This window comes from Culex pipiens, chromosome 1, assembly GCF_016801865.2.
Source record: "Culex pipiens pallens isolate TS chromosome 1, TS_CPP_V2, whole genome shotgun sequence".
Classification (NCBI taxonomy): Eukaryota; Metazoa; Arthropoda; class Insecta; order Diptera; family Culicidae; genus Culex; species Culex pipiens.
This window is the reverse complement of record NC_068937.1, coordinates 34,326,261-34,353,661: the sequence shown is the minus strand read 5'-3', so window position 1 is coordinate 34,353,661 and position 27,401 is coordinate 34,326,261. Positions and strand designations below refer to the sequence as shown.

The window sequence follows — 27,401 nt, the reverse complement described above, 5'->3', positions numbered from 1 at the left end:
TTACCAAGGATTTCTGCATAGAAAAACTTCGTCGAAATACAAAATTTAAAACGATCACATACCTTATCTATACTATTCAATCACAAAACTTCACCTATTATCAAAATTTCCACTGAATTACTCATTATTTCTAACTAAACAAAAGGGCCCATAAACACCATGCAAAACAACAATCCGGTAACAGCGCTTTAGTGCCCTCTCAGTTCTCTTCGAAATTGCATTGAGAAATGGCCCATTTGAACAACAGTTGGAAAGTTAAAAGGACCTAATTACGAGATTTTTTTAAAATTATTATTTTAACTGCGAAAATCAACATAAATTAAGAAGCATGAAAGCAGAATTGAGGGTAATGATGTGTTTTATAGTATCTTCAATGAAAATTCCACCAGTCAAGCTTATTTTTAAAATAGGATTTGAAACAAGTTGCAAGCGATTTTCTCGAATCATGGTTTTTGGTTTTGTGCCCTAATGAAATGTTTGGCTCGAAATGTCAAAAGAGACTACAGTACTTGTTCGGTAACTGGGATGAGAACGTAGCCCAGTCACCGAATGCTGCTTGCTAACTGGACTGAACAAAAAATTACGAGGGGATCACCGATGCATAATATTTTGCCGATGAAATATAAAAATAAAAGTTACTTAAATTTATTCATAATGCTTACTTTTGATATTTCTTTAATTGTGCTGACAAATTCATATAATGACCGATTCTTTGGCTCCTTTTCGAAAAATTCTCAAGTTGTTTTAGGCGTTTTGGCAGTAATGGCACAATACATGAAAAAAAACCTCCAATGTTTCTACATGTTTGGAAAGATAATTGATTTTCCTACATAGAAATGTCGAATGTGAAATGTAGAATGATCAATATTGTACCTGTGCTTGCCTTTGCAATGAAAATGTAGCGTGACGGGACAACATCGTAAAACTAGACTTTTAAAAGGCACACCAAAATAATCGCTACAGTTTTGTCAGTTTACATTTTTTGCTCTTCAACACATTATCACCTATTGAAAAACGAATCTTTTGCTCTTTGAACTAAACGAATTGGTTCAAATTTGAGTTTTTACCAGCCATTTCTTTGCGTAACGGGACAACGAAAGGAGCAGATTTATGAAAAAACTCCTCTCCCATTCAATGGCTTGCAGACAACGATGCCAGATTATTTTACGACACATCTGTATTTTCTTAAAAATAAATCTGTAATTTTTCTATATCATGTCGAATTCGCAGCCATGGAAGACATTTTTAAATTTTTAACAGTAGATTTAGGCTTTTTAATCATATTAAAGCATAATTCAATCACTAAATTGTTGAAATTCTCAAATATAATCATTTTAAAAAAATATGTAAATACAGATTTTTAGGATTTTTGGGATTGAAAAATCTGTCAAATTCAGATTTATATGTATATCTGGCATGACTGCTTGCAGACCTTATTTGGTCAATATTTTTGGCGTTAAAGGTAAGAAAACGCATTTAAAGAACAGAACAACATCGAGAAATTATGGAAAGAAGGAATTCTGAACACTTGAATATGAACGTAAAATTCATTAGCTCGCGGCGGGGTTCGATCACCCGTCCTTTGGGTCAGCAGACAAAAATGCTAACCACCAGACCATCGAGGCTTAGTTGACTAGAAGGATTAAGAATGCTATAAGAATCCAAGAAACTTGATTGGAATCTGTGAACCTAAGAACAGGACGACAATGCAATATTGAATGCAAAGTTGAATTCAAGAACAATACTGGTTGCATACTCGTTGCATACTCGTTAGGCGAATATTGAACTTTCAACACGACCAGAATTCACCACAAAAAAAGCTTGGTGAACCGAATTTGAAAGCATTCAAGGTGAAATTAAGAACATACGAAGAATTAAGGACTATAAATAACTTTGACCGGCCACATCACTTGCCACGAAGAATCCTGGCTTCACACCCATCTTACTAATCCCCTCAAATCTCACGTGATACTTTGTCGAAGACGTAGCCGATTTAGCGGTCTTCATCACTCAAGTATCGGACTAAAAAATCCTATCCACTTCCCCGTGTCTTACCACTGGTCGTGGCCGGCGCTGTGATTGACTAGCATGATAGGGACATTTGAAAGTTGCGAAGTGGTGATGATTGGTTCCTACTCCTCATCTTGTGGTCCACGGAGCAATTCTTGGAGGTCCTGGTCAATAACAGAGTAGCAACTACGGGTAGACACCAATGCTATGCTATGCTATGCTAAAAAAGGTTAACACTGGTTTTAAAACATCAGGCACTTTTCTTTTCTTAACATAAAAAATTGAGAGAAAAGTCTTTTGTTGGGAAATTTAGAGTATTTTTTTATAAGCTTTGTAGAACATTTGTATTTATTCAACAACTAACCCTGAAAAGTCACAAAAAATACTACATCGTCAACCTAAAATCACTACTTCATTTGTGATATAATAGCAAATTTTCTATCAAAGAGTGAAATTGCGAAGTTATTTATTGAATGTGAATATGTCGTTTTTAAGTTGAGTATTTCACTTCACAGTAAAAAAATCATGGTAATATTACATCTGGGAAGGAGAATATCTTTTATGACCGAAAAAATGTATAATTTTAGCTCTGAAATTTTGTAATTTTACCGCTTTTCTGGTGTAATGGCACTTTTTCAGTCTAAATTTAGGTAAAATTACAACATTAAATAGGTTATTTTCAACCTTCAAAAATCACACCTTCTAAATTTACAATATTTTTTACTGTGATAGAATTTCGCTATTTTTTTAAGATTTTTTATTGTTGTGTTCTTGGCTTTGTAAAAAAAATCCAAGCAAATGTCAAAAGAAACCATTTATTATTTATTTCCACACAAGTCACTAAACAATTTCAGGCTTTCGTCATATAAAATGGGCTAATGAGTTTCTCATTTTCCCAAAATCATATTTTCAATTATTTTTAGTATTTCAGGGAATAGCCTAAAATTTGAGTTTTTTTACTTTTAAAATCAAACGAATAGTTTCTGGGATACACAGTAAAAAAAATCTATGTGGGTAATTCTCTAACAACTCACACGAAATCGAGAAAAGTTGCCCCGACCCCTCTTCGATTTGCGTGAAACTTTGTCCTAAGGGGTAACTTTTGTCCCTGATCACGAATCCGAGGTCCGTTTTTTGATATATCGTGACGTAGGGGCGGTACGACCCCTTCCATTTTTGAACATGCGAAAAAAGAGGTGTTTTTCAATAATTTGCAGCACAAAACGGTGATGAGATAGAAATTTGGTGTCAAAGGGACTTTTATGTAAAATTAGACGCCCGATTTGGTGGCGTAATCAGAATTCCGAAAAAACGTATTTTTCATCGAAAAAAACACTAAAAAAGTTTTAAAAATTGTCCCATTTTCCGTTACTCGACTGTAAAAAATTTTGGAACATGTCATTTAATGGGAAATTTAATGTACTTTTCGAATCTACATTGACCCAGAAGGGTCATTTTTTCATTTAGAACAAAATTTTTCATTTTAAAATTTCGTGTTTTTTCTAACTTTGCAGGGTTATTTTTTAGAGTGTAACAATGTTCAACAAAGTTGTAGAGTAGACAATTACAAAAATTTTGATATATAGACATAAGGGGTTTGCTTATAAACATCACGAGTTATCGCGATTTTACGAAAAAAAGTTTTGAAAAAGTTGGTCGTCATCGATCATGGCCGTTCACGGTCACCCGCGACAGACACGGACGACGAAACAAAGAGAAACGCAAAAAGTAACTTTTTCAAAACTTTTTTTCGTAAAATCGCGATAACTCGTGATGTTTATAAGCAAACCCCTTATGTCTATATATCAAAATTTTTGTAATTGTCTGCTCTACAACTTTGTAGAACATTGTTACACTCTAAAAAATAACCCTGCAAAGTTAGAAAAAACTTGAAATTTTAAAATGAAAAATTTTGTTCTAAATGAAAAAATGACCCTTCTGGGTCAATGTAGATTCGAAAAGTACATTAAATTTCCCATTAAATGACATGTTCCAAAATTTTTTACAGTCGAGTAACGGAAAATGGGACAATTTTTAAAACTTTTTTAGTGTTTTTTTCGATGAAAAATACGTTTTTTCGGAATTCTGAGTACGCCATCAAATCGGGCGTCTAATTTTACATAAAAGTCCATTTGACACCAAATTTCTATCTCATCACCGTTTCAGGCTGCAAATTATTGAAAACATTCTCTTTTTTTGCATGTTCAAAAATGGAAGGGGTCGTACCGCCCCTCCGTCACGAGATATCAAAAAACGGACCTTGGATTCGTGATCAGGGACAAAAGTTACCCCTTAGGACAAAGTTTCACGCAAATCGAAGAGGGGTCGGGGCAACTGCTGTGTGAGTTGGCGGAGAATTACCCATGTAAAATCGCAAGCAAAAGCATGCACATCACCTTTGTGAGCAAAAGCATGTAATATTCTATGAGAAAACGTGTACACAAAAAGCATGTACAAAAGAAAACAAAATAAGTTTTGCACACCCTAAAAATAACATCAATCTGGTGAGAGTCACATTCAGATTACCAAGTCCGCGCCCCAACCATCTCGGCTATCTCGCCGCTGTGAAATTAGTTGGATCAATGTAACTGTATTTTATTGTATTTTTTTTTTCATTTTATTTTCAATAGCAAATTTGAGTTGAGAGACCCCAATTTAGTGCGAATCGAATGTTTGATCCAGTTACCTCCATATTTGTCGTCATGTTGGATTTTTTTTGGATCATTATGTCATATTTGCATAAATTGCTCAAAAAGACACCGAAAAATCGTGATTTGATTATCCGAAAATTCGAAGTGATTTTTTTCGAGGATTTGGGACAGTGGAGTCTGGACTCTATTTTGACAGTTAATTATATTTTGCTTTTTTATTTGGAATTTTATGCTAGAATTGTAAAAAATTAAAACGAAACGAAGTTGACTTTATAGCTGTCAGCCACCATTGCTAGTACCAACCACTAGTGTCTTCCTTTTATCTACAAGGACTTCGCCGCCCTGGGCTCCTAAGTGTATGAAAGTATGGCACGGAGCGACGGCGCCGAATACCCATATTTACACAAAGAATTTTTAGAGCGCCCGCCGCGGGATTCGAACCGGCGACCTCTGGATTGTGAGTCCAGTGCGCGGTCCGATTGATCCACACGGGCGGGTCAATTAAACCTAGATTAAAAAATAAATAATTTAAAATCCGGTGATGCAATTTACTGCAACTTTAATATTTGAAGTTATTTTCCTGTTTGTCAGATAGCGATTGAACATGACTGGAATCAACGAGGGTTAAAAAACAACTTTTACCAAAAAAACAGCTGTCTAACCTTGAATCCAAATCGCGGTTAGACACGTTTTGTTTTGTTTCTGCGCAGTTTGAAATTTTCGATCTAGCCGAAAATGTTAATTTCTGCAACTTACCCAGCAGCTCAAGGCAGTCAGTGCTGCTTTAGGTGACATTTCGGCAATCTCCAGAATCCTGCCCCAAAATTTGACTTACAATAAGTTTCGTATTTTCGCTGATCTATTTTAACATATTTTACTGCTGCTGGTTTTTTGGAACTGGCAGCTTCTTCTCTTCGAAGGAGAGAGGGAGCACAATTTGCAAGTCAGATGAGGCGCGGTGACTTTTATCTGCAGAAGTATTATACACTGTATAAAAATATAATACAATGTTTTCAAAAGTTTTTTTCTGCTTATTTTGAATTCAAAAAATCAGTTAAGATGAAAAATATTAAAAAAAATATTTTTTTTTCACTGTGCAGTAAATGTTTTATTTGCAGATATATAGCCGAATTTTATGATGCATATTTGATGAGCATCTTCAAAATTCATCGCTATGGACGAATTAGATTTAATGTCGTGATGAAAAGGAACTGTTTTGAATAATATCAAATTGAAGAAAACATCTGGCTGGAGACAACCGGAATCGTGCATTTTTTTTTGCATTTTGTTGTGTCATTTCTCGTTATCTCTTCTTTTTTTGTAAATTCTGTAACATATTTTTTCCAAAAAAAAACAACTTTCTGTGCCAACTTTCACAGTAAATTCCCTGAAAGCAACTGCAAATTAGCGACTCTCTTCTTCACTGCCAAAAGTCATCACTATCACCAGGTTCATCACCTTCAGTCCGTGGTCCATGTGCGACTTCAGCACGGGAAATGACCGACCATCTCTAATTAGGGCTTATTATCGGCGATGGCGTGGTCTTACCCACCTCTTTTTTCTCGAGATGGTCACCCTGGAATGTCGATTTGCGGTAATTTGCTGTTCAGCTGATGAGAGCTACTGTATTCTTTCGTCACTGTTTTTCTTGTTATTTGCTTTTTTGTGCACGTTCTTGTATGATTATTTGGTCGATTTGGCCGACTTGCCCGAGAATTGACATTGACGTGATGGAGGCAATTTGTGCGATTCTTTACGAAATTTGCAATCAAAATTAATCTCAGTTTAAATAACAAAAATGTACTCGAATGTACTTTTATTTTAGGCTTATGTCTCACAAGCAGAAGATTCTGGAATCAAATTCCGTTCGGTTCCCTTGATATTTGAAATTAATGTTAACTAATTACAAGTCTGATAAAAATGAAACTTTCTCATAATTTCGCTGCCGGCCACCGGGTATTGGATTGGAACAAGCGAATTTTGGATGAATTTATTGACAAGAATGTTTTAAACAAAACAATCTTAAAATGAATTTTTCACTGAGAATTATTAATTAAAGTCCGCGCACTGGAACCGGTTTACCGAACTAACCAACGGGGCCGCTAGTGGAGCAGTCACAAACTAAGCAAGCCATGCCACTCCTTTCATCAGTGTGTCAATCATAAATCAGGGTTTTCAGAAACAATTCACACCTGTCAGTAGGGTTTCGTACAAGTGAGAGGGAGAGAGTGATTGACTGATCTCAAAATGTGTGATTCCAACGGGTTCAAGAACGGTGGTTCCAGCGATTCCCAGAATGGGTCCCACGAGAACGGGAACCAGCACCGGAAGCAGGATGAGGAGGAAGAAACGGTTTATCATCCGGACACGAGGTAAGGTTGGGGAAAACTTTTAATGAAAACATTTATTGAGTTGGCGCCACAGATTTCCAAATCTTTAACAGACGGATATAAAAAAAAAAGTTTCCGGAACGGTGCCTTAAGTTGGTCACCGTTGTGCTGTCTTGTCACATTTATCACATCATTAGGTTTGACAGCTAAAAAATCTGTCAAACTCCTTGTTTACATTACAGTACAACCCCACTTTTTCGACTGTCAACATTTCCAAACAATCAGAAACGTCAAAACTGTCAACATTGCGTCAAAATTGCACCACCACGACGAAGTCGGACCGTCTCCCAAAGTAGATGGAAGTAACTTTAATGGTTTTGTTGCTGTTTGGTCCAGGTCAGACCGGCTGGTGCGGCGCGGTCGCGCTGTCAGCAAAAAAAAGGACACAAAGTTGTTCATGTGTACTATACACTTTTACTTTTGTTGAGGCTTCCTTTTCTTTTCCTGAGGGCTGTTGAGGCGTTTTTCCAGGAAGGACCGAGGCAGGAGGTGTCGTGGATCGGTCTGTCTCCTCTGTCCTGCTGGATTAGACGTTGACACCCACGCGCCCGTTAACTGTTTGGGTCGTGGAGATTGAGGTTATGTCGCAGCTTGGTGCGATTGAATTTGGTCCCGTTCTTCGTGGAAGGGAGGGTTGAATTTTCCTGTAGCTTTAACACAATAAAAAATTTAATTACGGGCCAAGGTTTCAACATTTGGATGAAAAAAGTGTTTTAAATGCAATTTACACACACCCAGCTGTTTTCCAATCGTTAGTTTTCAAAATATCGAGGTATTGACGGAAATATTTGTTTCGCAAAAAAACATTCATGGAAATGTAAAATATTTTACAGGAGTTCAAACATGCTAAATAAGGTTATAAACGCAGGAAAATGCATTTTAACTGGTTTTCAGCTGATTAAACTTGACCTTTCATTAAAATTTTGAAGTTTTTCGAGCAAATATTTTTTTCGCCCCCTCATTATTCAGGCCAACTTTGAAGGGGAGGGCGACATAACATATTTGCAACGGCCTTAAAGGTTGTAGATAGGGCATAAGGGTAAATGACCCAATTTATCTGCAAAAGGTGTATCTAAAATTAATTCATTATTCCTAATCCTCAGATTTCCCACAAACCTTCCACCCTTTTCACATAGGGCTTTAGGACCCTATTCCAAAAGTATCTTTACACCAAGGTTGTTAACGATAAAATTATCGAGGTTCAATAACGATAGTTTTACCGTTATCGTCAGGACGATCTATCGTTATTCCGATAATTCTATCGGCGATAATTTTGTCGTCGATAACGGACAATAACTTATATTAAATAAATTTCTAAAATTGACTAAGTCCAACCAAATTATGTTGATATTTCAAGCTTCCTCTTAGAAAATATTTGCTTGATAATATGGTAAGTTTTAAAGTATAAATAAATATAAAATCACAAAATACCGTATTTTCTCGAAAATACTCAAATTCTTAAAATTCGCAATACGGGTATCAAATGATTCGAAATTTTGCATGTATTTTCACTGTTGTTTTAGAGTTTTTGAATAAACTTTTAAACTTTTCACAAATTACCGTATTTTCTCGAAAATACTCAAATTTTTATAATTCGCAATATGGGTATCGAACGATTCGAAATTTAGCTTGCATTTTCACTGTTTTAGATTTTTCGACGATCTATCGTTATTCCGATAATTCTATCGGCGATAATTTTGTCGGCGATAACGGACATTAACTTATATTAAATATATTTCTAAAATTTACTAAGTCCAACCAAATTATGTTGATATTTCAAGCTTCCTCTTAGAAAATATTTGCTTGATAATATGGTAAGTTTTAACCCTCTACTGCCCAAATTTTTTTTTCGAAAATTTTTATTTTTCCCGTGTTCAGGAGGTCATTTTGAGCAACTTTTGTTCTACGAAAAACTTTACTTCTCTTGTTTTATGTTTTTCTTGTTTCATTTTTAGTATTTTAATTTGCATTTATCTTCCAACACTAAAATTTTCCAAAATTTTAAAAGTTCTTCTTTCCAATGCTTTTTGAAGATCAAAAATTGGTTGAAAAATGGATTTTTGGCGATTTTTTAAATCGAAGCCCGTCTAGAGGCGGGGTTGGGTTGTAGAGGGTTAAAGTATAAATAAATATAAAATCACAAAATACCGTATTTTCTCGAAAATACTCAAATTTTTAAAATTCGCAATACGGGTATCAAATGATTCGAAATTTTGCATGTATTTTCACTGTTCAACTGTTTTAAAGTTTTTGAATAAAATACTAAACTTTTCACAAATTACCGTATTTTCTCGAAAATACTAAATTTTTTATAATTCGCAATATGGGTATTGAACAATTCGAAATTTAGCTTGCATTTTCACTGTTTTAGATTTTTCTTTTTATTGGAATACTAAACTTTTCACAAAATACCGTATTTTCTTGAAATTACAAAAAATAAATAAAAAAATCGCAATATGGGTATCAAACGATTCAAAATTTTGCATGCATCTTCACTGTTTTAGAGTTTTTTTTTAATGAAATACTAAAATTTTCAAAAAATACCGTATTTTCTTGAAAATACTCAAATTTTTATAATTCGCAATATGGCTATCGAGCGATTCGAAATTTTGCTTGCATTTTTATTGTTTTAGAGTTTATTTTATTGGAATACAAAACTTTTCACAAAATACCGTATTTTCTGAAAATACAAGAAAAATCGCAATATGGGTATCAAACGTTTCAAAATTTTGCATACATCGTCACTGTTTTAGGTTTTTTGAATGAAACACTAAAATTTTCACAAAATACCGTATTTTCTCGAAAATACTCAAATTTCTATAATTCAAAATCAAAATTTTGCATGCATTTTCACTGTTTTAGAGTTTTTTGAATGAAATACTAATTTTTTACAAAACACCGTTTTTTTAAGTACTGAAATTTTTATAATTTTCAATATAAGTATCAAACGAAGTGAAATTTTACCTATTTTAGAATGTTTTTTTTTTTTTAATGAAATACTCAAAAAACTCTAAAACAGTGAATGCAAGCAAAATTTCGAATCGTTTGACACCCATATTGCGAATTATAGAAATTTGAGTATTTTCGAGAAAATACGGTATTTTGTGAAAATTTAAGTATTTCATTCAAAAAACTCTAAAACAGTGAAAATGCATGCAAAATTTCGAATCGTTTGATACTTAGATTGCGAATTAAAAAAAAAAGGTATTTCCGAGAAAATACGGTATTTTGTGATAGTTTAAGTATTTCATTCAAAAAACTCTAAAACAATGAAAATGCCATAATTGGAAAATAATAATGCCCGTATTGAAAAAAAAAAATTAGTACTTTCAAAAAATATGTTATAGTTTAATTTTTTTTTGTATTTATGCCTTAAAACATGCTACATTATCAAAAAATATATTCTAAGCAAATGCATTGAAAATTAAAAAACAATGATATTGATGGACTAAGCCAATTTAAGAAAGATTCAAAAAATGAGTTATCGTCCGATTGATTATCATTATCCTCCCGACGATAACGATAACCATTATCGTTATCGTTAGACGATAATATTATCGACGATAATTCTATCGATTAACAACCTTGCTTTACACAATGTTCAATCATCAGAATTCCATCCTCAATAATGCTAACGAAGTTGCATACATTACCTACCTACATTGTGTAAGTCTATCATCAGCAAATTTCATCAACTTGTGGTCTGCTAGCTGTAACAATGTTCCAAAGTTAATTGAATTTGTGTGGTATATCTTTGCTGGGTGGGGCTGGGGTGGAGTTGGTCAGTAATACTCAGTGGGTGGTTGCCGGTTTTGTGGGTGACATCCCGCTGAGAAGAAGAACGACTCCAAATTCAATGTTTAATTTGCTGTCGCCCGAAAAAATGGGGAGAAAAATCGGAAAAGTCGTTTTTTTGTTGTTGCCATAACGAAGGCAGTGGTGGGTCATTTGAGGGGTCTAAAGTAAACCAAACCTCACTTTTTTTTACGGGTTTGACTTGGAATGCGAGAGGCAAACAGTCGAGCCCTACACCGAAACGCGGAGTTGGCTATTCTGGGTGGCGTTGGTGAATAAATTTACCAAAATTGGCATGTTTGCGACAGAGAGAGCGCGGGGCTTAGAGCAACTGTTGATTCAAGGGCTAATCCACTCTTTGGGTTGGGACTTGCACAACCCACTCTCCGATGCTGGAAACTGGGGCTTTGCATTGTTTATTCAACTTTGTGTCATATAGTAAATGGCTTCCAGAGTTTACTTTGGGGTTTAAATATACCATGATTCAAAGTATATTGTATTTTTTCTCTTTCGCTTTGCAGATACAATGATGGATCAGTTCGGCTTCGGAATCCCAACATCGAACTCATGGACCAGGACATTCTGTACCATCTGGCACTGGGCAGCGGCAGCCATGATCTGGTGGAGATGTTTGGAGATGTCAAGGTGAGTTGAGATTTATAAACTTTGTGGGAGCCTTCCCACTGGCCAGAAACAACCGTTTTGGTGTTTTTGATTAAGTTGTGGGTAGTAATTAGGACTTTTCAGAAAAAAATACTGCCCTTAAAAACTATCTTAATTTTATTTACTTTTCATGAAAATTTTAATTCGAAAAATTGTTTTATTAGATTTTAGATTTTTATTTATATTTTAGGGGACCAAAAAATGCATATTTTCAACCAAAGAGTTATAATTTAAAAAAAAATGTGGTCAAAAAATATTTTTTTGTCGAAACAAATGTTTTTTTATTGAAAATAAAATTTGCAATTCGCGACAAAAACTTCTTAAAAATATTTGCAACGGCTTTAACAAAAAAAAATAATAATAGGAAACGGCTACTTAAAATTTGATTTTGCAGATTTTTTTAGTTTTTTTGATTTTCAAAATAGTGCTCATGACTGCCCATTTCTAAAATATTAATGTATGCAACAAGTTGCAAAAAGAAGATTTTTTCAGCACAAGTCGTAGATTTAACGAGGTTCACCGAGTTGGATAAATATGACGAGTGCTGAAAAAATTCGTTTTGAAACGAGTTCCATACAACATTGTTTGTAACTGGGTCCTGTAATGAAGCTTAGATTGCTGATATTATTGTTTACAGCGATAAAGCTTATTTTTCTGAATACAATGACCCTTTGTACGACCACAAAGAGTATAAAATGGATTTTTAAATCAATTTTGAAAAATTAACCTCGCGGCCCTTCTTGACAGAAAAGGTCCTACTTGACAGCTCTTTCCAAGGGGACCATAGTTAATCCATCGAAAAAATGTTGTCTCGTCACCTTTTTTTTGCATTAAAAAAAAGTGATCAGAAATGGCTTTTAAGCGTGTTTTTAATCATTTTACATCAAAATTTATATAGGGCTTTATCCCAAGTAACATTTTAGGCTTTATCAAAGCTGTCACAACCGCTATAAAACCTATCAGCCAAAACCAACATTAAAACCACCTAGTCGTAACAAACTCCTCAGAACCTGGATAAACCCCACTTGAAACCCAAAAGGACCTTCGCAAAAGGTTGTTCCGGCCTATTTATAAAACCTACATAGGAGTGTTCAAGGCTTTACAACTGAATCCTAACAAGCTCCTCGAAGCCTTGATAAAACCTTTGTTAAAACCTTGTTAGGAGTTAGGGAAAATGACATTTCATACGCGCGTCTTATGACAAACAGATTTTATTCTGGCAAAAATAAGTCTTCGTCTTGCCAAGTGAAATTATGGAGAAGGTGGTCAAAAATGGCGATGATGATGTGATAAATATTGGAGGTAATTTCAAAGCTCGAAATTGGTGGCTCAAATTCAGCGGCGGTCGAAATTTGATCGATTAATGTGGGGGAGATAGAGCCAAAAAAATCAACTCGCTCATATATTTCTCAAAATATTTCTAATGCATTCACAGCTTTTAATGATTTTTTTTTGTTCGCAATTATTTTTGCAAAAAAAAGTTAAAATTAATTTTGAACTTCTATGGCTATACTAACGATGTCAGCAATTCAACATAATTGTGTGTTTTCATCAAATGAATCAAATTTATGCCTTTCTATTTTTTCTGCGAGGATGGCGGTCAATCATATTCAATCAGACCATGCGTTTGGCGCCATATTTAAGCATTGCTATTTGGCTGCTTTAAATGCTCTTTTAGGAGCTTATGGTTTTTTTTTTGCACTTGACAGCTAGAACACAACAGGTTTTAAAGAAGCATGCGATAAAAGCGTTTGGCATGGCATTGCCATCTGGTTTTCAAGCCTCTATTAAAACTTTTATAAAACCTTATTGAAAAAGCCAGTCGGCTTTTATTTTCACCAGGTTTTATGTCTTTTTAATTAACTCTTGCTTATTGGTTGCGGTAAATGCCCAAATAAAACTATAAAGTCATCAAGATGCTACAATAAAACCTTAATAAAACTAAGTGGTGGCTAGTTGGTTTAAAATGTTACTTGGGTAGGACCCTATTCCGAAAAACACCCTTTGTTTGGAATTTTAAGACAAATGTCCATGTATTTTGCCGTTTGAATCAAAATGATGTTGTAAAGTATGACTTTTCAAAACAAGTGCTGAAAAGTTCAACTTTTAAAGTTAAAGTTTATTTTTCAGCACTTGTTATGAAAAGTAATACTTTTCGACATTGTTGACCAATTCTTTTCAATATTGTGTTATGGAATTGCAAACAATTTTGTATGGAACTTTTTGCAAAATTCGTTTTTTCAGCACTCGTGGTATTTATCCGATTCGACAGAGTCTCTTTGAATTATTTTTTAAATCTTGTGCTGAAAAAATCTCCATTTTGCAATTTTTTGCATAAATTACAATTTTTAACCTTCTACGTTGATTGCATTTTTCAATCTTTTGAAATTTTTGAGTTGTTTGAAATAAATGGTTTGTTTTTCCATGAACTTTAAGCCCAGAAATACTCTGATCTAAAAAGCAAAATAAAATTTAAAGTTTGTTTTAGTACGTTTATGCAATATCAACACTTTGCATGGCAACTAAAGTTCCCATGTGCATTGCTTTGAATTCCACCGAATTTGAAACTACTGTTTTTCCATTTGTTGATTAGTTCACAAATTTCACTCGATGACTCGCCATAACAATCCTGGTGCGATCAAATTTGCATCGATTGCAAAAACGCTGGCGCTGCGGACTCATAGGGTAATGGTACCAGTTTTGGTTTATTTTTTGGAAATGTGATTTGCTGAATTTTCATTTTATTATTATAATTCGGTAAAAAAAATCAGAACAAATTTACATTTTAAAGGGTTCAAAAATATCTTTATTTTTGAAAAAAAAAAAATCAATTCAATAATCGATCCTTTTATTAACGCACCTGAAATAGATTAAATCGGTCATCAGCTATAGACGAATCCACTTTGAAATGGCCGCTAGGTGGCCAAAATGACAGCTTCCATGTATTTGAATATGGGAACTCAGGACAACTCAATTTTTAAGCAATAAAATGGTTATTTATGATAAAAGTATTAATTGATTAGGTGTACAAAATGTGTCTAGAATGTTATTAAAACAAAAACTGTTTGAATAATTTGCAATCGAAATAAGTACACCATTCGATTCAGCAGGAATTTTGTACACCAAAAATATATAGTTTTCATATATTAAGTATTTGATTTCAAAAGAAAATTAACAAAAAGTATGAAAATCGAGACATTTAGTATGGGAGCTGTCAAATCTTTTTGTCTATTTTAAAACAGAATGCACGAGCGTTGTGTTTTGTTTAGCTTTCGCAAACTGCCATTATTCCAAGAAACCCATAACCGTTTTATCAGCTCAAGTGGGCGGACCAGACATTTGCTCTACATCGACCGTAGCCGTAGCCGGGTGCTGTCACCCGTAATTCCCGGAATTACTTGCAAGTCATAGCCGTTACCAGACGACAGCTTCACAAGAGTAAACTTGAAGAAAAGAAAGTATAGAAAAGGGTTATGTCACGTTTATTGATAACGAAGATGTGGGTAATCAATGACTTATAACCCACACCCCCCCGTTACGGCTACGTGACAACGACGGTGTTGCGGACCGTACGGGGGGCGGGTTTATGTCGAGAAAATTGTGTTACAAAATCGGATTACCCCTAATTGTGCCATTTGCGCCATAAATCAATTTCCGTCCCCCCAGCTCTTTGTCCGCTACACTTTATGGGGGCGCAAGGTGATTCACCAAAAGGTAGCGCAGGAGGCACGTCAAATTGAGTTTATCAATTTGATGGGTAAATTGTGTTTCCCTAGCTGGGCGTGCAGCCAAATTTCGTTTGAAGGTCAAATGGTAGTGTGTTACAAGAAATGTTATCATTCGTGATAAACATCGGCAAGTTTCTTTTATTGAAGTTGCGATTTCTGTTTTCGTGATTTGCTGATAACAATCTTCCGACACATAACTTTCATCGATTGACGTAACTGTTGTTGTTTTGTTTGTCGGCCTGCTGCCAATAGGACGCACAACGTAGTCATTATTCCCCGATGTAGAATGTCGAACGTGATTAACTCGTGAGTGAGATTACCAGCATCATCTCGTGTGAGGCAGGCGAGAGAATTTTTTTTTCGCGGCTGATAATGGCCGGTGGCTTTATTTTTAGGGCGGCCGACGATGGCGTAACGATTGAATGACAGCGGTTGTCAAAATAACGTTAAGACGTTGCACCTTGAACTTGGCGTTAACTGTACAAGATCATTTTTAAAATTTGTGATTAGTTGTGTACAAACGCTGATTTCAACTAACTCTCTTCTGAGTTATTTTCTCTTAGATTTCGTCAAACTAAACAAACTCAGAAATGAGTTCAGTGGAATTAACCCAAAAATGAGTGAAAAGAAGACAACCTTAAACTCATTCCTGATTAAGTACGATTTTGACAAAATCTTAGTGCAAATAACTCAGAAGCGAGTTATTTGAAATAAGCGTGCAGAGATATTTCGCTAATCGAACAGCTGACAGCTGTCAGAAGTCTGAAACCACGCAAGGTGTTCAGATTAGATAAGGTAAGGCGGGTGTTCCAGCTGTCAACAAATAGTTAGCACCAAAAATCGTAATTTGTAACTCCATATTTTCAGAAAAGTGCCCGGAAAAAGGTCAAATTTTCACCTTTCTGAAAATTTCTATAAAATCCACATCATTTAACTACTTTTGACAGCTGAAAAATCCCCCATACCTTAACTAATCTACATACCTTGGTGTCCACACGCACGTTCAAAATCACTCAGTTTTCGTCAAATCCGAACCTACTCAGCAATGAGTAAATAATGCATCTGTCAGATTTGACTAAATTATACTCAGAATTCCAAGAAAATTGAGTGGAATTCTCCCAGATCTGAGTGATATTCAGTCATATCTGACAGATTCCCCATTTACTCATTTCTGAGTACACAGAAAAAAAAAATCCGGTAAATTTACATCATTTATGATGTACCAAAAGTGCACGTCATTAATGATGTAAATTTAAGTTATGTTCATTGGAAATTTAAATGCCTTCCGATGTAATTGAGCAGAACAAAAACCGCTTTGAAAACATGTAAATTTCCAATCAAATCTACGTAAATTTACCAAGGGTAAAAATTTTTTTGCTCCGTTGAATCTGAAATTCGATGTAATTTTCATACTTTTGGTTTTATGCTGTACTCAAAGGCTGTTTCAAAACCAATGTTTTTTTTGTTAATAATGAACAACAACAAAAACATTTCATTGAAAGCTTCCAAAAACAGTATAAAATCAAATATTTTGGAAACAACATCGAACCTCAAATCCAACAGAGCGTCAAAGAACTTTTTTGAATATGCCAACCATACTCTATTTATTGAATTTATTGAATCCTGTCATCGGCCGACGCGAAGTCGTTGATTGTCAGTTGTTCAAGTTTGCATCTTGAGATTATTTCCTCTGGAAGTCAGCAGTGAAGTGTCGATCAGCTGTTCCTGCCCGTCTACCGTAGCTGCCTTGCATACCATCCGCAGTCCCAGCAAGAATAATACCGTTCCGGAGAAGGAGTTGCCCAGGACCTTAAGAATGCTGAATATAAACACTGGCAAAAACGTTCTCGAAGATGCAACCTCCGATCACCGAGTTGAAGAAAACGGACTCGATAATCTTAACTATGACTATAACTTTTCCCTTCAAAAGTTTAAGGGTGGAGTAAGCCGAGTACGCCATCTGGGAGCATAGTGGAATCGACGGCCAACGGCCATTAGCAGATTCAACGGGCTCATCTTCCGCGGCCGCGTTGGCTTTGATCTTGGAGATCTCGCACAAAACGTATCCGATTGGGTTGAGGAACGCCAGCGAGATCGGCGCCAACAGGTAGATGTACGACGCATACTCGGGGTGTATTTTGGAGTACAATGCCGTTACTAAAATCGAAAAAAAAACACACTTTAGTACACCCCCCCCCCCCCCCCCCGTCAACTCACCAATGGGGAACACAATCGCAAAGTCGTTACTCGGGCTGCCATCGTCATGATCTAATTGTCCTGTAGCATATTGAGCGGCTTCTGCTGCTGCATCTGCTTGAGCTGTTTTTGTTGTTGGTCTTGGGCGTATTGATAGAACTTTGGTTTTGTCAGATTGGAGGAGAGAGAGAGGTCTATCAAATATTAGTACGTAATTCTGCAACGTCTCACTATCATTCCAAAAAACTTACCCTTAAATGTGACCACCCGTTGCTGCCTCCGGCCTTTCCGTGCGCCAGCGTTATTTTTCCGGCAACACCGCTTTCGCCACCGTATATCTAAAAAAACACTGCACCAACGGACGGGTTGTCCACCAGCGCCATCCGCCAGCAAAACAGTTCTCAATTTCGTCAGATAGATCACTAGCGGGATGGACTTTCTCAGTCGAGGTCACACTTCCGACACACACATTTTTCAACGATCGCAGTAGGCGACGCTGTGGGTAACAGCAAACAGCCCTCCCAAATATTTATAAACAAACCTTTTTTTTACGGGTCATCACTCCCCCGCTCTCTCCTTTTATTTCCCTTCATCATCCATCGAATTCCTCACAATCCACTTACACTAAAGAAAAAGAACCGTCCACTTGTGCGCTTCCCGTTTATGGCGGATTCTGCGGCTTGGACCATTCCACGTTCAAAATCAGATGGTCGTAGCCGTGTCCGTTGAGTAGCTCGATGGCGGTGGCGGCGTCGCGGTGGGACTTGAAGTGCACGTACGCGAAACCCTTGCACAGGCCGGTGTTCTTGTCGCGGGCCAGGAACAGCTTGCTGTGCGGCCCAATCTTCTTCACCAGCTCCTCCAGATCGGATCGGTCATCGTCTCGGACAAGTTGGAGATGTGGATCGCCGTGGTGTCGTCACGGCCGCGCGGATTCGCACCCAGCGCCGCCTTCTGGCTGTCGCGCATGCTTGGCGGCACATACTTGCCACTCTTGATCGGCGCGCTCGACGACTCCGGCTGAGCCGCCGGCACCGGGTTTGCCTTGCCCGCCTCGTACGACGTGCCCTTGTACGGACACTGCACGGACCAATGCTCACCCTCGCAGATACGACACTTGGCAATGTTCTTCAGCGAGTCCAGCGCGTTGCCGGACTTTTGCTCCTCCTCCTTGTTGCTCACAAACTGCATGTAAATGTCTTTCGATACGAACGTCGTCTGCGGGTTCGGCCCCGGCCGAGTCGCCAAACTTGGTCCAGTTCTTGCGCTTGGCCAAACTCTTCGGCACGACGAGCCGCGTAATCTTGTACGTCCGGACCACTTTCACCTTTTTGACGTCCTTGTACTTGTACTCGGTGACCACCTTCTGGCCGTTCTCGACGATCTCCGTCGGCGGCGGCAGCGATCCCGAGTCCAGCTCGACCTCATCGGCCCAGGAGGATTTAATTTCGTCGAGCGCCGGCATCGTCGTGAACTTTACTCAACTGCTAGTTTAACAACGAAAAACGATGGAATTATACCGGGAAAGCTGGAAAATGTTCCGCTCGCCGAAATTTACTTTTTTACGAGCACGTCAAAAATGCTATAAACAAAGCTTGACGTTTGGCAATCAATGAAATTGAAAATGAATAGACCGGTAAACTAAAATGTTGATTTTTTTTCGGAGTTCAAATTACCCAATTTAGGGTAACCCTGAATTTTAAACGAAATATTTTATTTTTCTTCTTGCAACACAAGGAGCATGTTTGTACAGTAGGGTGAAAAGAAAAGTTGGAAATTTGGAAAACCTCAAGAGATATCCCCTGGTTCGATGCCTTAGGCAATAGTAAGAAACTGTTCCAATCTTTAAGCAGATAAGTGTCTCCATAGATCGTTGAAGTTTGTATGGAAAAAATCGCAAAAATGTATGATGAAAAACATCGCTTCAGAATTTAGCCGGCAGGTGATTGCAGACTCGGAGCGTTTTGCACATTTCGACAAAGTTGTAGGGAATTGAATTTCCTTCAAGAATCTCATACTGGAAAATGTTGGGTGATACAGATACTTATTTTTACCTAAGGAATCGAATCAGGGGGTACCCTAATTTCGATTTTTTTATTGTCACCCTATTTTGAAACAGGTTTTTCGTTAAAATTTTACACTAGTTCAGTTGTTTTTCAATCATCAGTTTAAAAAAAAAGTAAGATTTGACGAAAACAAAAATTATAGCGAAAAAAAAACATATAGCGATACGAAACATCGAACATTTTCAAAAATTCAAAATCAACCTGAACATGCTGAAAATGATTCTAATGATATTTTTCTTGCCCCCTGATTTTTCGGTCCAACATTGAAGGGATGACAAAAACTTTAAATCCAGAGTTTTTTTAATAGGTCCTATAAACATACAAAAGACAATAGTTTATAAAAAAGCACTAGAACAGTTCAAATTTGGGAAAAATAAGGGGAAAAATCCCTTTAGGTTTTGCTCCAGTTTCACAAACAATTTTACTCCCAAGCTTGAGAAAAAACTCAATTTTGGATAAAGCTGTGTTTTAAAATAAGAATGCATTTCTTGTCGGAGTTGTAAAATATCTTAATCATAAGTATGCCAAGATAGCCGTGCACATGAATGCAAACTCCAACAACTGTGACAGTTCTTTTTCGTAGCAGTCTTTTGGACAGTTTTTCTTCGTAGCAATGATCACAAAAACATTAAAGATTTTTTTTTACCGCTGAAGCATATAAAAATAGCAGCAGTAACGATCCATAATTTAAGTGCCCCGTATTTTACTGTCTTGGAAAAAATACCAGATACGGTGCCTTTCCGTTCCATTGATCTGGGCTCTCCATCAGTGCACATGAAGTTAAACTGGTTAGTTTTGGCGTGATTCACGCCAAGCGTGCCAAGGTGAAATTGTAAGGTTCCTCGCTCCAGATACTGCTCGCCCTTTGTCTTCAGGCAGGAGATGAAGCAGAAGTACACCATCCGCATGATCCCAGTCGCAAGGACGACGAATTTCAGGTTGTGTGTGGCCACTACAAGGGAAACTAGATCGGCAAAAACTTCCAGGTTTACCGTTAGAAGGTTGTCGTTCACATTGAGCGGATCCAGCGTAAGAAGGCCAACGGAACGAACGTGTACGTCGGTTTGCACCCATTCATGTGTCTGATCGTCAAGCTGAAGATGAACAAGGTTCGCAAGAGGATCCTGGGTCGCCGTCGCTGGACGCAGGGTGGCGTTTTCCAAGGACAAGGGCAAATACACCGAGGAATCGGCCGCGACCCCTGCGATGAAGGCTAGCTGTTAAGCTCTCCCCCCACAAATTCAGACCGCGATCCTTTTTTTAACAATAACGGGCCTTCTGTGATTGGCTGTTCCGTTGCATTCTAAAAGAATAACAAATTCAATTAAATTTGATGTAATACTTCCACAATTAGGCAGCGGAACCAGCCAAAAGCAGTTAAAGATGAACGAAAGTTAATTAGTTTTAAATAAGAAATAGAATACTTACTGAAGTTTTCGAAGCTGAACCATTTAATTGCTAAATTAACAAATAGATGCCGTCCGCGACTATTTTTAAGTTGCCCCTCACCAGCATCCATTGTTTTTCAAATCTCCCGGAATACTTGCATCCACCATGACATTTTTCGAGATTGTTTTCATAAAATTGGGCACTCTATCCACAAACAACATTATTTTGATTAGCGCAAACCATTCATAACATTGCACTGAACGGCAACGAATGGTTTGTTGTCGTCATCCGCTTAGCTGTCATTCTCAAAACAAAGTTGAAATTTAAATGCTTTATGCGTTTACGTTAGCAAAATTTTACATCAAAAGAGCATTTACATGCTTTTCATATTTTCAAATTATTGATTTCTCAGGAACAAAAATTCCATTTAAGTGTGATTCATGCATTACGTTGAATCTCGTTTTACAATAAGGTTGTTTAAATGCGAAACATCCTTTTACAATGAATTTCAAAATTACATTGAGCATGTTTACGTTGAAAACATCGTTTCAGTGTTGGGTAAATTTACATTTTTTTTTCTGTGTAGGTTCGGTTTTGACAGAATTATATGAAATGAGGGTGCAGAAATCGTCAAACAATGGAGTTAAATTGCAGTTTGACTGCTCATTTTTGACGTTTAAGTGATATTTAATTCGAATGCATTTGAACTAAAGAGAAGTTAGATTTGTGAAATTCGAATTGGGTAATTTCCCCTGTAATATTAACTCTTTCATTTGCTTGGTTCATTTGAAGGCTAATTCATTAGATAGTTTTTTAGTGGAACTTTTAATTACCTCAATGTTTACTGACATTGATTCATTGACTTAAGAAAAGTCAATCAATATAGAGTTAATGTCAAAAAAAATTTGCCTGGTAATGAAAACCCGATAAAATTTTATTTCGATGAACCAGGAAATTCAATAACCCTAACCTGAAAATGTAGCTAATATCCAGGTCTTTGTTCCATCAAAAATGGTTTTGTGTAGGTGTATGTCCTTATCAACACTTTTCAACAACAAAACGTGTGCTGCACCCACTCGAACCACATTGTTTTGACTATCTCTGCGCTGCTACACCGTGCATTGTGTATATGAAAACATTTATTCTTCTGTACGGATTCTGCCTTTGGGCCATGCTAGACGTAGAAACGTGTAGAAGAATCAAGGTAGAATTTTTTTTTCATGAATGTTTAGCCAACAGGTATTGTTTTGGTTTCGGTATCATCACTTCACCCTATCAATTGTCCTCTGAGGGTAGACAAACGAAGCCAGGTGTTGTTTTAAAGGATTTATGATTTTATTCTGGTTTGAGTAAATTGGAATAAATCTTCGTGTTGACTGAGTGCGTTACTCAATGACTAATGATCAAGTTATATTTTTAAGTTTGGTTTAAAGTTAACCTAATTATCCAACAACATTTTTCATAAAAATCCTGATCAAAAATTAACTCGATTTTTGGCAAATATGACAGCTCTACGTATGACACAATACACGCTTATTTAAACACAGCAATTTTGAGTTTACATTATTTCGACCATATTTTTTTACTGTGTGTTTTAAGGCATAACATGATTATTATGTTTCAAGAGACATCTAAAAATCAAGTTTCAGCGAAACTGAAATATCTTTCAATTTATGTTTGCATTTTCTCCTTTTCTTTTCAGTTTGTCTGCATGGGCGGCACCCCGAAGCGCATGGAGAACTTTGCACACTTCATCATGGACGAGATCGGCTACAAGCTGCCCGCCGGAACCCAGCTGCAGGACATCAGCGCGTTCTCCTACCGGTACTCGATGTACAAGGTTTGTTTTTAAATTACCTAAATGCCAAGCAAGTACCCGAATGTTTACAATTCTCTTCAAAGGTCGGCCCAGTGCTGTCCATCAGCCACGGCATGGGCGTGCCCTCGCTCGGTATTTTGCTGCACGAGATGATCAAGCTGATGTACCACGCCAAGTGCAAGAACCCGATCTTCATGCGGATCGGAACGTGCGGCGGAATCGGCGTCGAGGGCGGCACCGTCGTCATCACCGAGGACGCCGTCGACGGGCTGCTGCGGAGTACCCACGAGCTGGTGAGTGGGACTCAGTTTAGAGTTCGGGGTTCTCTTTTTTGGGTTTCTCCGTTTCAGCGTGTACTGATGGTTTGACAGCGCGCTCGCGATGACAGTTTTGTACACGGTCAATTAAGTTTAGACCATTTGACTTTCAAAATTACCTAACGATTTTTTTTTGTTTGATTTCAGGCTGTCCTGGGTAAAATTGTCCATCGTCCAGCTATTCTCGACAAACGCCTAGTGCGGGAGCTGAAATCGCTTGCGTCACAGGACGACCCCTACGACACGATCGTCGGCAAGACCATGTGCACGTCGGACTTTTACGAAGGTAAGCGGTTCAAAAGTGTGAAGAAGTTCTTGAAAATTGTACGCCCAACTTCCCTTTTAGGTCAAGGTCGCCTGGACGGTGCGTTCTGCGAGTTTAGCGAGACGGAAAAGATGGAGTACCTCGAGAAGCTGCACGACTTTGGCGTCGTGAACATCGAGATGGAGTGCACCATCTTCGCGGCGCTCACGCACTACGCCGGCATCAAGGCGGCGATCGTGTGCGTCACGCTGCTGGACCGGCTCAAGGGCGACCAGGTGATGTCGCCGAAGGAGGTCATGAACGAGTGGCAGCAGCGGCCGCAGATTCTCGTGTCGCGGTTGATCCGCAAACACCTGGCCCAGGCCGGCCACCTCAAAGCGCTCGCGTCCCTGCCCAGTGCGATCAAGTCGCCGCGACGCTTCAAGCTGGTCCAGCAGGAGTCGGAAGCGCACGAGTAAGCGCACGACGGGCAGACGACTTCCACACAGACAAGCAAGTATATTTACACAAACTCATATAAAATTAACAAAATTTGCCTGGCCGTGCCATGGCGCAAGCTTTGGCCTGGTGTTCGTTACTTAGAAGAAACAAAAAGACAAGTTTTCGTCGGGATACGAAGCAGAAGATTAGGTGTTAGGGCAAACCCCCTCCACCCTCCCGCTGAATGCACATTCCAGTTAGCAAACATTCGTTCTAACCTAAAAAAATAATTGCGGCCTGGCATATATCGAACCGGGAAGAGAGCAGAAGGTATCGTGATATTGCAAGCTTAGCCTAACTAGAACAATATTTCACCGTAAATGAAGCGATGGTTAGTTTGTTGTGACTTACGTTCAATAAATGACGTTTTCAACCATAAATGCTTTGTAAGCCCACTGAAAAAATAACGGTGAAATGTATTTTAACTTAGAAGTGTGGTTTCGCGTTAGAGTGTTGCGATGTAAACAAAGTGTTGTCATTCTTTTTCATCTTACACTCTGACAGGAAATTATGCATTTTGAGTTATAACAACTTCCAACATATTTTTTCAGTGGGTTTAAACACTACTTTCAATTGAGTAATTTTTCCTAACCAATAGAAGAGTAAAAACCAACAATTTTGCTTTAAACAAAAAAAAAAGATTCATATTTTTCGTTTGCTTCTTGGAAAACATTGTTCAAAATTGATCTGATTAAACTTCTTTAAAAAATGAGAAAAAAAAAACATCAATATCTAATGAAAACGACAATATGCGCCCAGCAAACTATGTACGGCAAGCCTACATAATTAGCGTGCGCAGAGAGAACTAAAACCGGCTAGGAACAGTTTCATGAGTAAAAAAAATCGTTTTAAAAACGTTTTATCGAATAGACAACGAGAAAAGCAAATGTGACCCGATTTTGAGAATATTTTTTTCTGTTCGTTCGTTTTAAATCGTTACTACTAAGCGTTATTCGATAGTTGTATTATTATATATCCTCCAATTGAAACACACCGTATATTAGCGTTAATTGAGCAACTAAAGTTGCGGTAATATTAAGCGTCGAAAAATAAAGCAAATGAAAAATTACAACAAAAAACAACTTCAAATTGTCTTTTTTAGTTATGCGTTCTGATCATATAGTTGACAAAACATCAATGGAAGGCTCTAAAAATGCATTTAAAGATTTAGACGAGTGAACTTAAAGCCATATCATTTTGTTTACAATCTTTTTCAAAATATAACCTAAACTATGGGAGCTCTTTCTTTTCGAAATTAATTTTGAATAACCATTACCACTATTGGATGTTAAACACAGAAACACTACTCACTACTCAAAAAGAAAACTATACACTATTTACTCTAATCTGTACAAATCCTAAGCTGCGTGTTGCAAACGGATGGAGAAAATCATACCAGTAAATGTCTCTCACACTCACTAAAGTAACCTAAAAATAATCATCCACACTATACTCACCAGGATATTCGGAACGTAAAAAATAAAAACAAAACTGTCATCATACCTTGCACTCTGGTTGGTAGGCAAAATTTAAAACAATCTTTAAACAAAAATCATTCTTCCTTCCGACGGAAAGGGGCAAAACATATTCAAACTATAGTAGCGACAGAACAGAGAAAAGTGCGCGCAGCTTGAAGCGAAACGCGATGTGGATTGTACAAACGTCTCGTTGAACCGTGTGCGGAACTTGTGCGTCAACTTATTATTAAATTAAAATATATACCTATTGAATGATTTGATGCAAAACTTCTATTTGAAGAAAGGGGACGTGTTTTTTTACTTGATTCTGAAGCAATCCGAAACTCCTATATTCTTCCAATATTTGCTACGTTCTCCACCAACTCACACAGAAGTTGCCCCGACCCCTCTTCTAACTGCATCAAGATTTGTCCTGAGAAGTAATTTTTGTAAAAATAGTTTTTTTTCTGCCATTTTTCGTTCCTTAATTGTAAAATTTTATGGACATGTCATTTAGTTAACAATTTTTCATTTTAAAATTTCGTGTTTTTTTCTAACTTTGCAGAGTTATTTTGTATAGTTTAGCAATGTTGTACAAAGTTGTAGAGCAGAAAATTTAAAAAAAATACGTATAAAAATAAGAAATTTGCTCACGAGTTATCGCGATTTTACCAAAAAAGTTAACTAGTCGTCGTTGATCATGGCGCATGACCCGCGACAGGCACGAACGACAAAACAAGTATTTGAAAAAGTAAATTACGATAACTCAATCAATTGTCTCAAATTCAAAAATTATTGTCTCTTCTTCAACTTTGAACAACTTTGTTACACTCTAAAATACCACCCCTAAAAATATTAAAAAAAAACACGAAATTCAAAAATGAAAAATTTTGTGTTAAATAAAAAATGACCATTTGGGTAATTGGAAATTCGAAAAGTACATTAAATTTTCCAAAAAATGACATGTCCAAAAAAAATTACAGTTGAGTAACGATAAATACCAGAATTTTTAAAACTACTTTTGCTTTTTTTTCGATGAAGAATACCAACGTTTTTTTTTTCGGAATTTTGAGTTTGCCATCATCGGGCGTCCAATTTGACATAAAAATCTGTTTGACACCAAAGTTGTATTGTTAATTAGATTTTGGTTAACCGCGGTAGATTTTATTGAAATAATTCGAACTGTCAATAATCCACCAAAGCATCTACCACATTGATCGCACAGAAAACTGTGTTAAAAAAGTATCCACCGCGATTAACCAAAATTACATTAACAATACTACTCAAATTTCCAAATCACCACCATTTCAGACTGCAAATTATTGAAAAAGACGTGTCTTTTTTCAAATGTCGTACCGCCACTCCGTCAGGGGATATAAAAAAATAGAGCTCGGATTCGTAATCAGGAACCAAAATTATCTCATAAGACAAAGTTTCACGCAAATCGAAGAGGGGTCGGGGCAACTTTTTCCAATTTCGTATGATCTTTGTGCATCACGCAGAAAAATAAGGCATATTTGAATCAACAAAACGTTTTGTTGATTTGAAAATCAAGATTTTTGTTGAATCAACGCTAAACGTCAAAGCAACTTTTTCAAAATAACAAAAGATTTTTGTGGAATTGAGAAAATCAAGGTTTGTGTCAACGCAAAATCGGCGTTGATTATATTCAACAAAAATTTTGTTGAATCATACCTCGTACAGGCTTATTCTACAAAATATTTTTCTGCCTGATGGTATAGCTATTTATTGGTGTATAGTTTACTTTTATCTCGATTTGTTTGGGTAATTATATAGAAAACAGGGCCCTTTGGGATTGAAAACTTTTAAGTTCAAATATGTTTTGGCAAAATATGTTTTTGGGGTCTTCCAAGCGAGATATTGATGATGAATTTGACAATTCGATGCCCGTGTGCTCTCTTGTACTATCTAGATAGGAATTCTAGCAAGCTTAGTACAAGAGAGCACGCTGGAATCGAAATATATAAACGTTTCATTAAATTTTCAGTGACTTTCCAAAGAAATCTCATATAAAATTGTTAAACTATCTTTAAAAAGGTGCTCTGGACAAAAAAAAATACTAAATTCTCTCATTCTATTTTTGTATTCGAGTTTAAACTTGTTCTATTTTTTCATCAAAGTGTTGAAAACATTCGTTAGATTTAACCAATTCGG

The 27,401-nt window shown here is 36.8% G+C and overlaps 1 protein-coding gene, 1 long non-coding RNA gene and 1 pseudogene across 9 annotated transcripts in view; 2 read left to right on the top strand and 1 right to left on the bottom strand.

The window, feature by feature from the left end:
- Positions 1–25,095, top strand: part of LOC120418112 (uridine phosphorylase 1) — a 35,569-nt gene extending 10,474 nt beyond the window's left edge. For 2 of the 8 annotated variants that reach the window (XM_039580382.2, XM_052706829.1), the window contains exons 2-7: positions 6,832–7,033; positions 11,368–11,491; positions 22,591–22,728; positions 22,791–23,000; positions 23,172–23,310; positions 23,371–25,095. In XM_039580382.2, the coding sequence (XP_039436316.1) occupies positions 6,909–7,033; positions 11,368–11,491; positions 22,591–22,728; positions 22,791–23,000; positions 23,172–23,310; positions 23,371–23,747 (1,113 nt within the window). In that variant the 5' untranslated portion in view covers positions 6,832–6,908 and the 3' untranslated portion in view covers positions 23,748–25,095. Of the gene's footprint in view, positions 1–6,811; positions 7,034–11,367; positions 11,492–22,590; positions 22,729–22,790; positions 23,001–23,171; positions 23,311–23,370 lie in introns of those variants that run through there. The other 6 variants (XM_039580385.2, XM_052706838.1, XM_039580384.2 and 3 more) reach the window with 6 other exon arrangements.
- LOC120418106 (eukaryotic translation initiation factor 3 subunit G-like) lies at positions 18,070–19,009 on the bottom strand (annotated as a pseudogene).
- LOC120418113 (uncharacterized) lies at positions 20,270–20,946 on the top strand. The gene is made up of 2 exons (XR_005605557.2): positions 20,270–20,331; positions 20,486–20,946. It is a non-coding gene; the product is annotated as an uncharacterized LOC120418113 (long non-coding RNA).
- Positions 25,096–27,401: the final 2,306 nt, after the last annotated feature.